Source organism: Pan paniscus, chromosome 18, assembly GCF_029289425.2.
Source record: "Pan paniscus chromosome 18, NHGRI_mPanPan1-v2.0_pri, whole genome shotgun sequence".
Taxonomy (NCBI): Eukaryota; Metazoa; Chordata; class Mammalia; order Primates; family Hominidae; genus Pan; species Pan paniscus.
The window spans coordinates 65214747-65232217 of record NC_073267.2 but is presented as its reverse complement, the minus strand read 5'-3'; the positions used below and the strand labels follow the sequence as shown (position 1 = coordinate 65232217).

The window sequence follows — 17471 nt, the reverse complement described above, 5'->3', positions numbered from 1 at the left end:
AGACCTTAAGAACCTGTTATCTAATACAGGAGACAAGATTGATACAGATAAAATTACTGGTGATCACATAAATTATAGTTACAGGATAGAATATAAATGATCAAATGCAGCAATGATTTTAATCAGGACTCTGTCATATGTACTAAGAGAAATCCAAATGAAACTTACCTAAAGCATATATTGAATAAATGTAGTGTCTCACATGAAAAGTTCAGGAGGTAAATAGAGCTTGAAATACAATTACATAAATAAATGTAATTAATGAAATAAATAGATTAGATAGATAATAGATGATAGATAGATAATTGATAGATGGTAGATAGATAATAGATAGACAGATAGGTAGACAGACATTTCATGGCATTATCTTCCTATAAAGAGAGAAGTCTGTTTCCTACATGTCAAGGTAGAAAAGCTGTCCTCCAGGCACCCACGGTGTGCTCCAGCAACCTTGCCAACACCAGCCCTGCTGCCCGTGGGCTGGCCCCCTTGCCCCCACTGCTGAGGGTCACACTTCCACCACGTTGTGGCTGGCCATCCCCCTTCCTATCCATCCTTTAATTTCAGACTTGAGCTCCACCCCGTTCATGGAGCACAGCAAGCTCTTTGCAATGAATTCCTTTGTATTTTGACACAATCAAGTGGTAAGATAGGTTTTTTTCTCCCCAGCCCTTCCCATCGCAGGGAATAATGAGGCACATTCTCGATAGAAACTTTTACGAGAGCATGCGGGGCAGGACTGAGTGGGATCTGTCCCTGCTGGGGGAAGGGAGGCTCATCCTGTACATGCGTTACCTGGGGCAGCACCAGGTGGGGCAGCTACCCAGGTGCAGGGCCTGAGCCAGCTTCCCACCCTCCCCTGCAGCTCTGCCCAGGGCGAATTTTTTTTTTTTTTAGGTGGAGTCTTGCTCTGTCACCTAGGCTGGAGTGCAGTGGCATGATCTCGGCTCACTGCAAGCTCTGCCTCCCGGGTTCATGCAATTCTCTTGCCTCAGCCTCCCGAGTAGCTGGGACTACAGGCGCCCACCACCACACCCAGATAATTTTTTGTATTTTTAGTAGAGACGGGGTTTCATTGTGTTAGCCATGATGGTCTCGATCTTCTCACCTTATCATCTGCCTGCCTCGGCCTCCCAAAGTGCTGGATTACAGGCATGAGCCACCATGCCTGGCCCTCTCCAGTCTGACTATCTACCCCAGTCTTTCTCCTGGGCAACAGGAAAAGTTATGATTTTGAGGACAATCCAGCTTTCTCTTGCTGATAAGGCAGGAGTGATACTCTTTAGAGTTTTCCACATTCTAGCAGAATCCAGAAATCACCCCTGAGATTCTGAAAGACACAGTATTAGGATGACCCTCTGGAGACTTGCTCTAAGGTGGTCAGTGCCCGCAACAGAAGTGGTCCAGGTTACAGAGGGAGTTTAGACCAGCTGTTGAAAGAGACAGCCTCAGGGAGGGGTCTAGGAGGCTAGTGTACATACTGAGGAAGGTGTGGCAGACCTGTGCAAGAGTCAATAAAGGCCATCCAACAGTGCCATGGGATCACCTCGGCACCTCTCTCTCTTCCCTGATCCAGGCAAATTCTCAGCCTGGGTCATTTCCATTTCCACAGGCAGATCCAAATGGAGGATAGGGATGCTGCACTCTGGCAATCCTAAATCCTATTGTTGGAAATTCTTGGGGGCTCAGAAACATGCAGTAGGCCCAGAGCTCCCCTGAGCACTGTCCATGACCCAGCCCTCTGGACTGTACTTGTCCTGAGGCCAGGCCATCCCCAGCAAAGCCAGCTTCCTTCTCACATTGCCTCTTCCATCATCGTTCTGTCTCTGAGGAGGATGGATTAATCTCTAATACAAGACACAAGCAGTGATTTGGCTTTCAAAAGATCTTTTATTGACAAAGCTGAGGTCACAAATAAAAAACTTGCTCCTTCATGACCTCTGCCCCCTGCCCCCTGCCCCCTACCCCCCACCACCAGACAATTCCCCAGCCATGGTAAGATGCCTTCTGAACCGGCAATCCCTTTGGCAAAAGACCCCAGTCTTTGCTCCTCCAGGTTCCCGAGGCTCTTCCGTTCACAGCGCAATGTGTTCTATCTGGGGTGGCTTCTCCACTGCCTTCTTGGCCAAGAGGTTGGTCCAGAAAGCTACTTCCTTGTCCTTCAGCTTCTGGGCTGCCTGGGTGTTAGCACCAATCTGCAGGTACCCTTCCTCCTGGTTGTACTCTGGCCAGTGCGGCAGCCCTTCTCCATTGGGGTTTCTGGAAACAAAATCAAATAGAATTGCCCCAAAGCTGCTGTGTGTTCCCAACAATCTTCAGAGATGTGTGAGGACGCCCAAGTTATCTCCGTCAAGAGGCTTGTATATCTCCAGAGACGGGGAGTTCACTATCTCCAGGGGCGGCCTCTCCATTTGTAGAGAGCTCTCATTGTCAGAGTGCTATGGTCACAGGGTCAGAAGTTTGATCGCTAGAACCTTAGAAGCTGCCCCTTCCCAATAGGCATGCCCCGCCCCTCACCCTCACCAGCTGTGCTGTGTCTTTGCCAAGAGCCTCACCCAGTGCGAGCAAAGTTGGCCCAGAATTTCATCACCATCTTGCTAAGTCTGATCTCCTCTTCTGAGGCACCCTCTGTGGGGAAGAAGAAAAAAAACCTTTGTTACTCAAAGTGTGGTCTGCGGACCTGCATTGTCAACTTCACGTGCAAACCTGCTAGAAACATAGCCTTGGCGCATGCTCCACACCCACTGAGCTGAGGTCTGCACATTTAGAAGATCCTGGTGAATTTGTGTGTACTCTACCTTTGAGCATGGCTGACCTAGGGCTGAGCAATGGGGATGCATCATTCCTTGTGCTTGCCCCACCTCCCAGGGTTGCTCTCTCTTGGGTCTTTTCTCTGTCTCTTGTACACACCCACAATTCACATTCTGAAATATAACAGAACTCAAGCCTCCTAAGGGTGCATAATTGGGACATGCCCAGTGGCGATGGTGCGTCCTAAGCAGCAATGGGGTGAGTCCCATGTGATCTGTAACAGCTGAGAGTTAAGGCTTAGAAGACATCGTGAAAGGATTTTTAAAAATATTGTATAATGTAAACTAAAAATAAAATCCTAACACCCCCAACTCACTGAACAGATCCTCTCTGGGCTAAGGGGACCCCAGAAAAACCCTAAACTGAGTTCCTGCCTGGAAACAGACAGGAAGTCAGACACGCCTCATAATACTCCCCCCTTTTTGTGGTTTAGACACCACCGGACCAGTATCAGCAATAAAATAAAGGTGATCATTCTGACAGAACACACCCCTTGTGGCAATAAGACACCAAATTAAAAAAAGATAGAAGGCCATGCCAGGCAAGGGTTCAGGCCTGCATCTCTACCCTTAAAGAATCCACTCTGTTCTCCCTGCTGCAAGGTGCTTCTTTTTCTCTAGCAGCTAAAGCAGTACTGGCCTGGAGTTAAGCAAAATGAAAACAATTAAAATGGCTGCAGCTTGGAGACTCGGAAGAACAGAATCCTGCCCACCAGCCTTAACTACGGCTTTGATTGCATAAGAGACTGATTTCAGTTATTTTCTCCAGATAAGAACATCACCAGCCATGGACTGGACCTGGCCGGTGTACAGAGGCTGCTCACTTACTGGGCTTTGTGTCCGGAGAAGACCTTTGGATTTATAAGCCCTAATTGTAATACATTTAAATATTAGGTCTCCACCACCAGGTGAACATGGGCAATGTTACATGCATGTTTGTATAATACACATGTGTCAGGACTGTCTTCATGAATATCCATTGCTCTCCCTGTAACGTGTTGAACATGTATGTTTAGCCAATGTGTTCATATAAGGCTTCTATCCAACCCCTCCTCGTTCGATGAGTCTGTTTCTGGGCTTGGCCAGAGGCACCTTCCCAGCTTGAGGGATAGCAACTTTGCTGACTATAAACCGTATCAAAAATAAAGTCTCCTCTCCCATTCCAAATTCATACATCCTGTGATTTCTAAATTAACAATTATTAATTATATTAAATTTAAAGGTTTATGAGGTTTTGTTAGAGACATAAAGGCAGAAACACAAACCGACACACATTAGACCTGACTCAGGGTTAACACCAATTCTAATCTCACCCTCACTCACATTCTCAGCACTTCTGGGAGAAGGAAATTGATTGGTGGTTTCTCAACCTAGAGCAGGGCCCTGCATGTGTCCCTCCGCCTATCTTGTTGATGACACAGCCCAGGATTCTGAGTGTCGGTGGCAGAGGGCACATGATATACATCCTCCCTCATGTGTGTTAGAGCAGGAGGAAACTGGGGGACAAGCCAATGACATTCAATCCTGTCACAGTGAATCCTGCTGACTATAAACCATATCAAAAATAAAGTCTCTTCTCCTATTCCAAATTCATAATCCCGTGATTTCTAAACTAACAATTATTAAATATATTAAATGTAAAGGTTTATGAGTTTTTGTTAGAGACAGACAGAAAGACAAACTGACACACATTAGACCTGACTCAGGGTTAACACCAACTCTAATCTCACCCTCACTCACATTCTCAGTGCTCCTGGGAGAGGGAAATTGATTGGTGGCTTCTCAACCTAGAGCACCCCTGCATGTGTCCCACCACCTGTCTTGTTGATGACGTAGCCCAGGATTCTGAGTGTCTGTGGCAGAGGGTACATGGACACACATCCTCCCTCATGTGTGTTAGAGCCGGAGGAAACTGGGGGACAAGCCAATGACATTCAACCCTGTCATAGTGTATCGTGCAGGAGACCCCCCAACCACCTGTCTTGTTGATGTCACAGAACAGGATTCTGAATACCTGTGCAGAGGGCACACGAATACACATCCTCCCTCAGGTATGTTAGAGCGGGAGGAGGCGGGGGGACAACCCGATAACATTCAACTCTGTCATACTGAATCCTGCAGGAGACACCCCCCCCCACCTGTCTTGTTGATGTCACAGGCCAGGATTCTGAGTTTCTGTGCAGAGGGTACATGGATACACATCCCCTGTCATGTGTATTAGAGCAGGAGGAAGAGGAAGCTGGGGGACAACCCAATGACATTCAACCCTGTATAGTGAATCCTGCAGGAGACCCCCACACACACCCGTCTTGTTGATGTCACAGAGCAGGATTCTGAGTGGCTGTGCAGAGGGCACATGAATACACATCCCACCTCACATGTGTTAGAGTGGGAGGAAGCTGGGGGACAACCCAATGACATTCAACCCTGTTATAGAGAATCAGTAAACTAAGACCAGGAGAGAAGAAACTTGCTGAAAGCCACCACACCAAGACTGAAACCCAGATCTCCTAACTCCAAGCTCATGGAGAGCAAGGAGCCATTACCTTTTAAAAATGGGGCCCCAAAGACAGAGAAGAGCTCATCCCCGTGGTCTCCTATCACCGTCTTGGGTTTCATGTCTGATGAGAAGCTTGGACGGTACTGAAACTCATACATGTAGGTGGGTGCTCCAGCATCTGAGAAGACAAGGATTCATGCACAGTTCATGTTGCCAGACACACACCTGGAGGCTACCAAGGTCTCCAGCTCTGCAGGAAACCTCTGGCTGTCAGCACAGTAGAGAAACAGAGTCACAGGAAAGCTCAGCGACATGCTCCGGGCTGCATAGGTGGTTGAGGTGGAACTGGAATTAGAGCCAGATATTTGTTCAATGAACAAATGTTTAATGAATGAATGTGGAAACCCTGGGTCAATTCATTTAAAATGACTGCCGGTGCAGGGACACTGACTCTGCCTCGTAAACCCCTTTGCCTGCTGGTACATTCTCACACAAGACAATCTCTCTACATCTAGTTACACCGGATGTAATTCATTGATAACAGACTTCATTCACTTGGACCCCATCTCCACCCTGACAGGTGTCTTCTGTTCTGCCTCGTTTTGAGCATTTCCAGTGTTTTTCTCACCCATCCTGAGAAGACTGAAGCAAATCCAAGTTGCTTGTCTGAACATGAGGCTACTTAAATACAAACATATGCAGAGAGGGAACAATCTGCCTCTTGTGTCTCAGGAATCTGCGGCACTCACTGCTTTATATCTCACTGTCTCCATGTGTCTTGCTACCTGCCTGGCCTGGGAGTGTTAGGGTGTTAAGCCAGTAAAGTCCTGGCAGAGAAAAGAAGGCGCTGAGCAAGGGTGACCTTGCCTCTTCCTTGCCCTCTCTCCTTCTGCTCTGCCCTCCTCTCCCATCAACAAAGCTCTCCTGTCCCAGCCCCAAGAAGATGCCAGTTTCCCAATGATTGGCTCATTGGAAGCACAAATCACTGCCCCTTCTGGGCTACCTTGTGGGCCGCCTGGTCCTGTGCCTCAGCACTTTGAATTTTCCACCTCCTATATAATTTAAAAATCATTTTGAAATTCCATTTAAAAAATCAAATTTAAAACATCACTCATAACTCTACCACAGAGAATGCTTGTTTTTTATTTTAGCATATCTCTTTTATGTATATAAACTTGGGATGATATTATATATGTTATTTTGTAATATACTATCATCACTTTATAAAAATGATTTTTTTGTAGAGACAGGATCTCACTATGTTGCCCAGGCTGATCTTGAAATCCTAGGCTCTCACAATCCTCCCACTTCAGTCTCCCAAAATGCTGAGGGTGTAAGTATGAGCCACCACCTCCAGCCATCATTTCTTAACATCCTTAAATATTCACCCACAAAAGGATTTAACAACGGGAGCTCCCGCATCCCTAACCTCATGCTGCACCCGCACATGTCATTTCAATGTCAGAATGAAGAATGATCTATTCACTCATCTTTGTCAGCCTCCTGCACTGCACCCTCGGCTCAGCAGGAAGCGTGCTTGGGAAGATGCCATCCTTCTGTGGCTCTGTAATCCACCTGTTAAATGGCTGCTTCAAGGTCAGGCAAAACTTGCTAAAAGGAGGGTTTGACCTTGCCTTTGCCATTCGAACAGAGGAACTCAGAGCCAACTATAGCAGAAAGAGCTTCTGTGAATGAGAGAACTAATAATAGGCAGCATGCTGCCCAAAATGTACTTTGTAAAATCTTTTTGGCTAAAGCCATTGATATTTATACAATTCCTACAGTCACAACACAAGTCTTCAGAGGAAATTAGGGCACAGGTTTGGGCAATGACAAATGGGCACAAGAAGAGAAGCAGAGACAACGAAAGACATGTCATGAAAGACATGCAAATGAAAACAGGGTGATGTGCTTCTTTCTGGTGGGGCAAATTGGCACATTAACTTTTAATCTTAATATCCCAAATGAGAAAGGGAATTAAGAAATCCACATTCTTATGCACTGGAATGCAAATTTGCATTATTTGCCAAGAGTTCAAAAATATTTCTATGGTCCAACCTAGTTATTCACTTCTAAAAAGAATCCTAAGAAAATTATTAGACATGTGGTTAGAGACTTATAAACATTAGGCTGAGCTCAGTGTTATTGTAGCATCAGAATATGAGCAGCCAGGCTAAATGTCTAATAGGATAGGAATATTAAAGCCTATTTAATGAAGCCATTTCATGGCATAAGGAATGCTTTGATGAGTTTGTATCAACATTCAGAAAACCTTCACAACATAGTGTTCTGTGAACAAAAACAAAATATGAAATTGATTTTTAAAGTATATAGGACATGAAAAAATTTTTTTTCTGTTATTATTATTATTATTATACTTTAAGTTTTACGGTACATGTGCATAATGTGCAGGTTAGTTACATATGTATACATGTGCCATGCTGGTGTGCTGCACCCATTAACTCGTCATTTAGCATTAGGTTTATCTCCTAATGCTATCCCTCCCCCTTCCCCCCATCCCACAACAGTCCCCAGGGTGTGATGTTCCCCTTCCTGTGTCCATGTGTTCTCATTGTTCAATTCCCATCTGTGAGTGAGAACATGTGGCGTTTGGTTTTTTGTCCCTGCGACAGTTTACTGAGAATGCTGGTTTCCAATTTCATCCATGTCCCTACAAAGGACATGAACTCATCATTTTTTATGGCTGCATAGTATTTCATGGTGTACATGTGCCACATTTTCTTAATCCAGTCTATCCTTGTTGGACATTTGGGTTGGTTCCAAGTCTTTGATATTGTGAATAGTGCCACAATAAACATACATGTGCATGTGTCTTTACAGCAGCATGATTTATAGTCCTTTGGGTATATACCCAGTAATGGGAATGGCTGGGTCAAATGGTATTTCTAGTTCTAGATCCCTGAGGAATCGCCACACTGACTTCCACAATGGTTGAACTAGTTTACAGTCCCACCAACAGTATAAAAGTGTTCCTATTTCTCCACATCCTCTCCAGCACCTGTTGTTTCCTGACTTTTTAATGACTGCCATTCTAACTGGTGTGAGATGGTATCTCATTGTGGTTTTGATTTGCATTTCTCTGATGGCCAGTGATGATGAGCATTTTTTCACGTGTCTTTTGTCTGCATAAATGTCTTCTTTTGAGAAGTGTCTGTTCATATCCTTCACCCAGTTTTTGATGGGGTTGTTTGTTTTTGTCTTGTAAATTTGTTTGAGTTCATTGTAGATTCTGGATATTAGCCCTTTGTCAGATGAGTAGGTTGTGAAAATTTTCTCCCATTTTGTAGGTTGCCTGTTCACTCTGATGGTAGTTTCTTTTGCTGTGCAGAAGCTCTTTAGTTTAATTAGATCCCATTTGTCAATTTTGGCTTTGGTTGCCATTGCTTTTGGTGTTTCAGACATGAAGTCCTTGCCCATGCCTATGTCCTGAATGGTAATGCCTAGGTTTTCTTCTAGGGTTTTTATGGTTTTAGGTCTAACGATTAAGTCTTTAATCCATCTTGAATTAATTTTTGTATAAGGTGTAAGGAAGGGATCCAGTTTCAGCTTTCTACATATGGCTAGCCAGTTTTCCCAGCACCATTTATTAAATAGGGAATCCTTTCCCCATTGCTTGTTTTTCTCAGGTTTGTCAAAGATCAGATAGTTGTAGATATGCGGCGTTATTTCTGAGGGCTCTGTTCTGCTCCATTGATCTATATCTCTGTTTTCGTACAAGTACCATGCTGTATTGTTTACCGTAGCCTTGTAGTATAGTTTGAAGTCAGGTAGCGTGATGCCTCCCAATAGATGCAGAAAAGGCCTTTGACAACATTCAACAACACTTCATGCTAAAAAACTCTCAATAAATTAGGTATTGATGGGACGTATCTCAAAATAGTAAGAGCTATCTATGACAAACCCACAGCCAATATCATACTGAATGGGCAAAAACTAGAAGCATTCTCTTCGAAAACTGGCACAAGACAGGGATGCCCTCTCTCACCACTCCTATTCAACATAGTGTTGGAAGTTCTGGCCAGGGCAATTAGGCAGGAGAAGGAAATAAAGGGTATTCAATTAGGAAAAGAGGAAGTCAAATTGTCCCTGTTTGCAGATGACATGATTGTATATCTAGAAAACCCCATTGTCTCAGCCCAAAATCTCCTTAAGCTCATAAGCAACTTCAGCAAAGTCTCAGGATACAAAATCAATGTACAAAAATCACAAGCATTCTTATACACCAATAACAGACAAACAGAGAGCCAAATCACGAGTGAACTCCCATTCACAATTGCTTCAAAGAGAATAAAATACTTTGGAATCCAACTTATAAGCGATGTGAAGGACCTCTTCAAGAAGAACTACAAACCACTGCTCAATGAAATAAAAGAGGATACAAACAAATGGAAGAACATTCCATGCTCATGGGTAGGAAGAATCAATATAGTGAAAATGGCCATACTGCCCAAGGTAATTTACAGATTCAATGCCATCCCCATCAAGCTACCAATGACTTTCTTCACAGAATTGGAAAAAACTACTTTAAAGTTCATATGGAACCAAAAAAGAGCCCGCATCGCCAAGTCAATCCTAAGCCAAAAGAACAAAGCTGGAGGCATCACGCTACCTGACTTCAAACTATACGACATGAAAAATCTTTAGAAGAAAGCACAAAAAAATTTATACCACTTGCTTCCAGGTAGGGGAATTAGGAGTGATATGTAGTTTCTTTACGTGTTTCCATATTTTTGAAACTTTTGCATATTAACTTTAACATATTAACTTTATATTCAGAAATGTGTTTTTATCAAAAAGAATGAGACACAATAATAAGTGAAAGTTGATAAGATCTGTGTAGTCCTGGCAAAAAAACAAAAAAACGAAAAAACAAAAGCAAAAACAAAACACAACCCTGACCTCAAAGTCATGGGAAATTAGATGAAAAACAGAGGTTCAGCATTGCTCAAACCATCAGAAGATGGAGATGGAAATACTATATATAGATCAGATGCAATGCATGGGGCAAAGCCAAGTTTAAGACAGAACTGATCCAACTCCAGTGGTCCTGGTTATAGGGTTTCATCAGAAGCCTGTGAAGAAGTGAGAGTTATGAGCACCTGCCCCTTCCTGTGCAAAGGAGTGTCTGGGCACCTGCTAGATCAGCTTTAGCTAGTTTTTATCATGCTTATGAAATTCTAAATATAAAAATTCTTCCAGCATGGTTAGAGAGAGGACATTTCCTGGCTTGCAGACTAGGCGAATGAGAGCTGGAAGAAAAAGAGGAGTCCTGTGAGCCTCCCCTAGTTGGCACCCAGGAAAGGACACTCCTCTAGAGGTAAGCCCACGCATCCCTAACCTCACACCCCACCCACACAGCCTTGGGTCAGTGGTAGAAGGTCCTGCATAGACCCTATCCTTGCCCTGTGCTCGCATGTTCCTGCACACACCGAGATAGACAAAAGCCAGCCTCAGACCTTGCCATTCTCCAGATCACCTCCCCCACACCCAACAAAGCTCTTACTTTTGGCCTTCTTGGTCCTGGACAATCCTCTGGATCCTGTGCAGTGCTCCCATTCTTTTCCCAGCTCCAACACTTAGCAAACTTGTTTGCAGCCAACTTGGACCTTAAAAACCTTCCAAGACTCATCTTTCAACATTTGTCCTACAGCAGCCCTATGTCCCATGATAACTCCAGGCATGGAGCCCTTGAAGCAGATGCTGTCAGTGTCTCACCTATATCCCCTCTTCCTGGGCATGCCAGCCTGACTTCCACCTCCAGCATCTGCAGCTCCCAGCCTGAGGCCTTTGTCTGTTCACAAGAGAGTACTCTGCCCTTGTGTGCAGCAGGACAAAGTCACAGGGAATAAACAACTCCTTGCAAGAACCTTCAAACAATGACCAGTGGAAGCTGGTGGATATATACCCGGCTGCTTGCCACTCAGATGGGATGCCCATGAGTGTTTTATTCTCCGTGTTTCCATGAGTTTCCCAGCTCCAGTTGTCCACAGAGGATACTCCCTTGGCAACACATCATGGATTGGATTCCATCTCTTTCCTCTCTCACTTCCCCACCTCCCTACTGCTGTTATCTGGGATCATCACCTTAAAAAACCACTTGCCTCTGGATGTTTTTTCTCACAGTCTGCTACTGGCATAAGCCAAAATAAGACAGCATCTCACTCTACGCCATATGGAATCAGCTTTTGAGGCCTGACTCTCGGCTGTTTCCACATCTGTCTATGCTGGGAGGTAGGTGAGTCAGATACAGAAGCTGTTGGGGTCCATATCCCTCACCTTTTCGAACTCTAGGACTCACCTCTGTGGTTCCGGGCCACAGTCACAGATGGGACACCGAACAGCACGTCCCCCATTAAGTCCAGGAACAGGTCTTTCTTTTTGACAGGGTCGTCTGTTCCTCCTAAGTACTCCTCAATGGCTTCTGGAATCAATTCCTTAGGAATGCGCTAAAATAGATCAATAAAGTGACAACCACCCCCTGGTGAGCGATGTAGCTTCTCCAGCCCACCAGGAAGGGCTGCCTCAATGGTGAACCTCAAAAGCCATGTGCAACTCCCTGCTAGGGTGGAAAGTGAAGTGGGAAAGGTGGAAAGATGGGAGAAACCCTGAGGCCCCAGTCTTCATTCTGCCATTTAATTGCTCTATAATTTGGGCAATCCTTGTCCCTCTGTGGGTCCTAGCCAATTCCCATGATTCCTAGACCCTTACAACAAAGGGATAGGACTTCCACAAGAGTGACATGGCTGTCTTCTGGTCCAGTTTCCCTTCGGAGAGTGGATAGCTCATCAACTGTTAAAAAAAAAAAGTTAAGCATTTATGAATCATTGAGAATTAACGAGAAGAAACAAACTGACGAACCAACCAAACCAATGCAGACTGAAAGTCCTCCAATATTTTGGGCTTTTAAGGGCATGGGTTTTTACTGAAATGGGCAAAATCAATGAATCAAATGGGCTTATATCCAGAAACTCAAGCATTGCAAAGATTACAAAAAAAAAAAAAAATGTGGAGAAGCTGTGGCAGTGTTTTGCAGTGTGTGTGTGTGTGTGTGTGTGTGTGTTTTGTGTGTGTGTCAGGCTGGGATCCCTACAGTGGTCAGTGACATGGCGAGGGAAGGTGTCTGCCAGGCCAGTGTGGAATAGAGGGCTCTGGGGAAGAGGATGTAGACCTCCCTAGTACCCCCACCTGTCACAGATGACACTGAAAGCCTTAGAGCCTGCCTTCATGGCTTTGGTCTTTGGTATAACCTCTGAAATCCTTCTGAGGGGCGAACTTCATATCTCTTCTCACAAAACAACTCTGCCCAAACCTCTGCACTCAGAGACTCGACCAAACTCTAGCATCGCTTCTAGCAGCTTAAGGCTGTGTCCCTAGAATGACCCCAGTATCCTTAACATACCTGCCTGGGAAGGCTCAACCTTACCAGGACAATTTACTCTGCTCCAGCCAAAACCTAGAGAGAAGCAGACAGGCCCCTGAACCCAACTAGAGAAGTTACTTTAGAAGCCTGCAATGATAAACACTTTCTCTGCCCTTTGGGATGTGAATCTACCACCCAACCCCATTTCCTTGAGGACCTGAGAGACTTCTCTTTGCAATGCAAACATTTAGGGAGCTCACTCCTGATCTTCCCAGTCCCTGTGGAGAGTAGAGCCTAAGTTCAGTGTGTTCTTCCTGCAGTCTAACGCATGGCTTCCAATCCTGAAGATAAGAGGAGTTTGTTTCTGCCCCAGGTAAGCCAGGATGAAGACATCCAGGTGGTCTAGCCACATGGACCAAGCCCCTCTCCACAGCCCACAGTTCCTTTCCCCTTGCACGCTCAGCCTTTGAAACAACACTAGGCGTTAGTTTCGGGGATTTGAGTCCAATCCATACTGGACTCTTCTTTCCTCAGTCCAGTTGTGTTACTGAATAAATTCTGTCCTACTGCTTTAATAATGGTCAGCTTTGTGTGTCCTCGACTGGAAGGAGAACACTTTTTCACTTTCAGAAGTCAATCTTTTTTTCTTCCCCTTTTTTCTTCCCAGCTTTTGTTTTAGGTTGGGGGTAAATGTGCAGGTTTGTTACATGGGTAAATTGTGTCTCTGGAGTTTGCTGTATGGATTATTTTGTCACCAGGTATTGAGCATAGCACCCGATTAGGTAACTTGTCCATCCTCACCCTCCTCTGACCGTCATCCCTCAAGTAGACCCTGGTGTCTACTGTTCCCTAGAAGTCAATGGGAAATCAAAAGAAGCCACTTTTTTTGGATCTTTTCAATGAGGTGATGAAGAGCATGAGTGATTTATGGGGGAACTACACATACCCAGCCCAAAGTGGGTAGCCAGGAAGCCCCCGACTGCCTCTGCGGACTCCTCAACTCCTTTCCCCTCCTAGGCCCCCTCAGTTTTCCCATCTGCACAGTTATTTTCTCTACTGGCCCTCCCAACACAGACACTTCAGGATTCTTCAATAAGAAGACAATCAGAGAGTCTGGGGAGAGGGGATCCCAGGGCCCTGATATCCCGGTGACAACTGTGCCCTCCTGGAGAAGGTTTCCATGGAAATGTTAACTCCTGCTGAAGGGAACAGCTGCCCAGGACTCAGAGCGGTGCTTGGAGAGGGAAGCACTCTTGGGACCAGAGATGGGAGGGCTGATGGGGGTGGGTGAGTCCCTCCAAGAGGCCTGTGCCTTCTCACCGTTGGAAGCAACCAGCCAAATTCCTTCCTGTTAAATCCGACGATGTAGGGGACAGTGTGGAACTTCCTTTCAGCTTGAAGCTCCTCGGGTGTTTTTGGCAGCACCACTCCATCAATCACCGTAGGTGTGTGGGGGTAATTCTGGGGGAGAGAACAGCACAGCGCCTGTGATTCCCACCCTAAGTCACAACCATGTCCCCAACTCTGCCTGTCTGAGGGTGAGACCAGCACCCTAGACCGGCATGACTTTGGGCCATGGCTGTGCACACACAGGGTCCTAACTAAGGAGGATAGATGTGTGACTCAGGGGCAGAACTTCAGGCAGAGGCTGACACTGGTCAGGTGACGAGGAGAGGATGAAATCTTCACTCAGATTGAAATACATGTATTATCTATATAAAATTGCATGTCTATATATTTAAATTTGAAGTGCATGCATTTCCCTCTCTCTGTCCACAGTTGATTTTTGGTAGTTCCAGCAGTTGCTTCCGATAAAGCTCCCACGAGTGCTGAATTAGAGAATACAGAGTCATCACTCAAAGGGGAAACACTGGGTTAGGTCCTTGCAAACCTCTGGCCACAACATTTTCATCAACCTTCTTTTATGTGTGGGTTTCTGTTGAAAGACACTTTATATAGTACATAAGTCTTACAAAGAATTAATTATAAGTAGGATTATTTTTAATAAAACACCAGCTGGAAAGGCCTTCCCATTTTTGTGACCATGGGGAACATGACTGCAAATGTCCTTAGTTTTCAACCTCACAACAGTGCTGTCCATCCTGCTTTTTAAAAATTCCTTCATCATCTCATGAATCTCCCAATGTAGTTGCTTTTCCATCTTTCCACAGCTGCATCACACAGTAGGTGTTACTTTAGCACTTCCCATCACAGCCTCATGTATGAATTGGCCAATTTCCTCCTCCTTTTCCTGGATGTGCAGTTTTGTGGATTTCTCAACAGCAAATGCATGACCAGTGGTACTACCCAAGCTTGTCTCACACAGGCGCCTTCCCGGTAAGGCACAGCACAGCCTGCTTAGCTGAGGAATGCCAGACTGCAGTACTACTCTTGGGGGCACTCTAAACAGTGACATCACCACAAAAGCACAAAAATGCAGAACACTTGGCACCAAATAGACCACGAAGAGGACACTTGTTAGCATGAGAGATGAAACAAGAAGATAAGGTTGCCTCGCCGGATCTCAGATGGAACATGCCCATCATGCAAATCCAGCTTCCGCTTCTCTGTGCCTGCCTGTGTGTGACCACGAAAGTGCCACCAGTATCGATTTGTGGGTTATAAGGACATTTTAGGAAGCAGGTGAATTTATAAACACAGAATCCATGATTAATGAGGAAGAGATTACGCTATCTATCTGCATTTAAACAAGAGCTGTTGTTGATCCATTGGTGGCTTTGAGGAAGTACTGAACCCTCATCACTCAAGGAGCCTATACTAGGACTTGATTCCCTATTAGAGAGAAAATCATGAATAAAAGAATCAGTGATGAACTCACAGTATATTGATCCATGTCCTAATTTTAGGTTTTACCTTTGATGAATAATTTTTTATATGGTCACAGATTAGAGAGAGCCCGACTCACGTGTTGTCATCAGGGCAGCTGGTTCTTGGTGTGGTTATATTTCATATTTAGTCACAGTGGTGTTCAAAACAGAGCATGGACTTTGAAACCGGATTAATTGGATCTGAAGCCTGGCTCTGCTACTTACTGGCTGCGAGTTTCACCTGTTTGGGCCTCAGTTTTCTCATCTAAGAGGTGAGTTACTGTGAGGATTAAATGGCCGAATACATGCAAAATACTTAGCGCAGCACTTGGTGTCTGGAAGGGCTGAATAACTGTTAGGTATTACTTGTTAGCAAGGTTGCTGTGGGTCCCTCTCATAGACACCAGTCCTCTGTGCCATCTTCCCAGCTCCATGCCCTATGGGCCGTATTTCCCTCCTGGATGTCAGATGGAACTGGAAAATTCCTAGCCTTTTTGAGACCCTATGGCTTCTGGGACCTTTGATCTGCTCTACAAAAGCCAGTGAATGACAAGCTAGTTTGGGCTGCCTGTGGGAGATGTTCTGAAAAGTAGACCAGACCCAGCTGGACAAGGCGCAGATCCTAATCCAATACGGCTGACAATACGGAACAGGATTGGGGTGCAAGTCTGGGTGCCTTGAGAGGCTGTGCAGTTCAGGCAGGGCTGCCGTGGGAGGCCAGCAAGAGAAGCAGCCCCTCTGGAAGGAAGATGCAGGGCAGACTACGTGGAGGAGGTGCTGCCCGCCTGCAGTGGGCTCTGGGCAGCGAATGGTATTGACACGTGAGGAAAGGAGTGAGAATTTCTAAAGAGTGGGAACCACATTAGCAAAAGGACACAGATGTCACTATGCAGGGTAAATTCCAGAAACACCCAAGAGTTCTGGGCTTGGAAAAATGCCATGGGGCAGGTTCTAGAGAGAGGGACAGGTGCAGAGCCTACTTTCTGTACAGTCTGGCACATAGTGCGCACGCAGGTGTGTTTTGAAGGACTAACTCCATGGAGGGAAGGGGATTTGTCTCATAAGGAAGGTCAGGCTTTTAAGAAGTGGGGGTGACGTGCTCTAACTCTGTTAAGGAAGGCCAGTCTAGCTGTACCATGAGACATGGAATTGGGGAGAGGATGTGAAGTAGAAAAGGATCAAAGTTGAGGAGAGAGACAGGATTGCCCTAGTTCAGTGGCGGCAAAGTGGGAAGACTGCCATCAGCAACAATGACAAGTGATTGCTGTTCACTCAGAGGTTTCAAGTAGCTGTCCTGTGTGGGCATGACCAGGCTTGTGTCAGAAAACTCAGGGCATCCTCCATTCTTCCCCCTTTCCTACCCCTTGCATCCTATCCATCAGCGAATCCTCTCAGCTATTCCTTCAAAGACATCCAGACTGCAACCATTCCTCCCATCCCCACTACTACAGCCCTAAGCAGTCAGGAGCCCTTGCCTGGATTATGGCAATGCAGCGGCCCCCCAGCTGGTCAGCTGCATCCACTTTGCCTGTTTCCTACAGTCTATTTGAACACCAGGGGCAGAGACCTTTGTGAAATCTAAGATCATGTGACTCCTCTGTTCAAAACCTCCAAAAGCTTCCCCTCTTGCTCTGAGTCCAAATTCAACTACTTTAAATGATCCCTCTCCCACTTCCCATTACCTTTTTAGCCTCATGCCAGTCTTTCCCTACACTTGGTCTTCTCCAGCTCGACCTGCCACATCCGTCAGGGTCTTTGCAGTGGCTGTTCCCTCTGCCTGGAATAGGATTCCCCAGGTTTCCTGACAGCTGGCTTCCTGCCTCCTCTAGAGCTTGGCTCAAATGCCACCTTCTCATTGAGCCATTCCCTGATCCTGCTACTTAAATTGAAACCACCCGCAAACTCTATCCCCTAATGCTGCACACCATCAAATGGAATACATACTTGATTTG

The 17471-nt window shown here is 45.5% G+C and overlaps 1 protein-coding gene across 3 annotated transcripts in view; it reads right to left on the bottom strand.

The window, feature by feature from the left end:
- Positions 1 to 1873: 1873 nt before the first annotated feature.
- The window catches only part of LOC100984384 (liver carboxylesterase 1-like), a 36886-nt gene continuing 21288 nt past the window's right edge, over positions 1874 to 17471 (bottom strand). For 2 of the 3 annotated variants that reach the window (XM_034940193.3, XM_034940192.3), the window contains exons 9-14: positions 14012 to 14152; positions 12040 to 12120; positions 11630 to 11777; positions 5357 to 5488; positions 2556 to 2628; positions 1874 to 2259 (exon numbers count right to left, since the gene is read on the bottom strand). In XM_034940193.3, coding sequence (XP_034796084.2) covers positions 2076 to 2259; positions 2556 to 2628; positions 5357 to 5488; positions 11630 to 11777; positions 12040 to 12120; positions 14012 to 14152 — 759 coding nt within the window. In that variant the 3' untranslated portion in view covers positions 1874 to 2075. The remainder of the gene's footprint in view (positions 2260 to 2555; positions 2629 to 5356; positions 5489 to 11629; positions 11778 to 12039; positions 12121 to 14011; positions 14153 to 17471) is intronic. The other variant, XM_055099205.2, reaches the window with a different exon arrangement.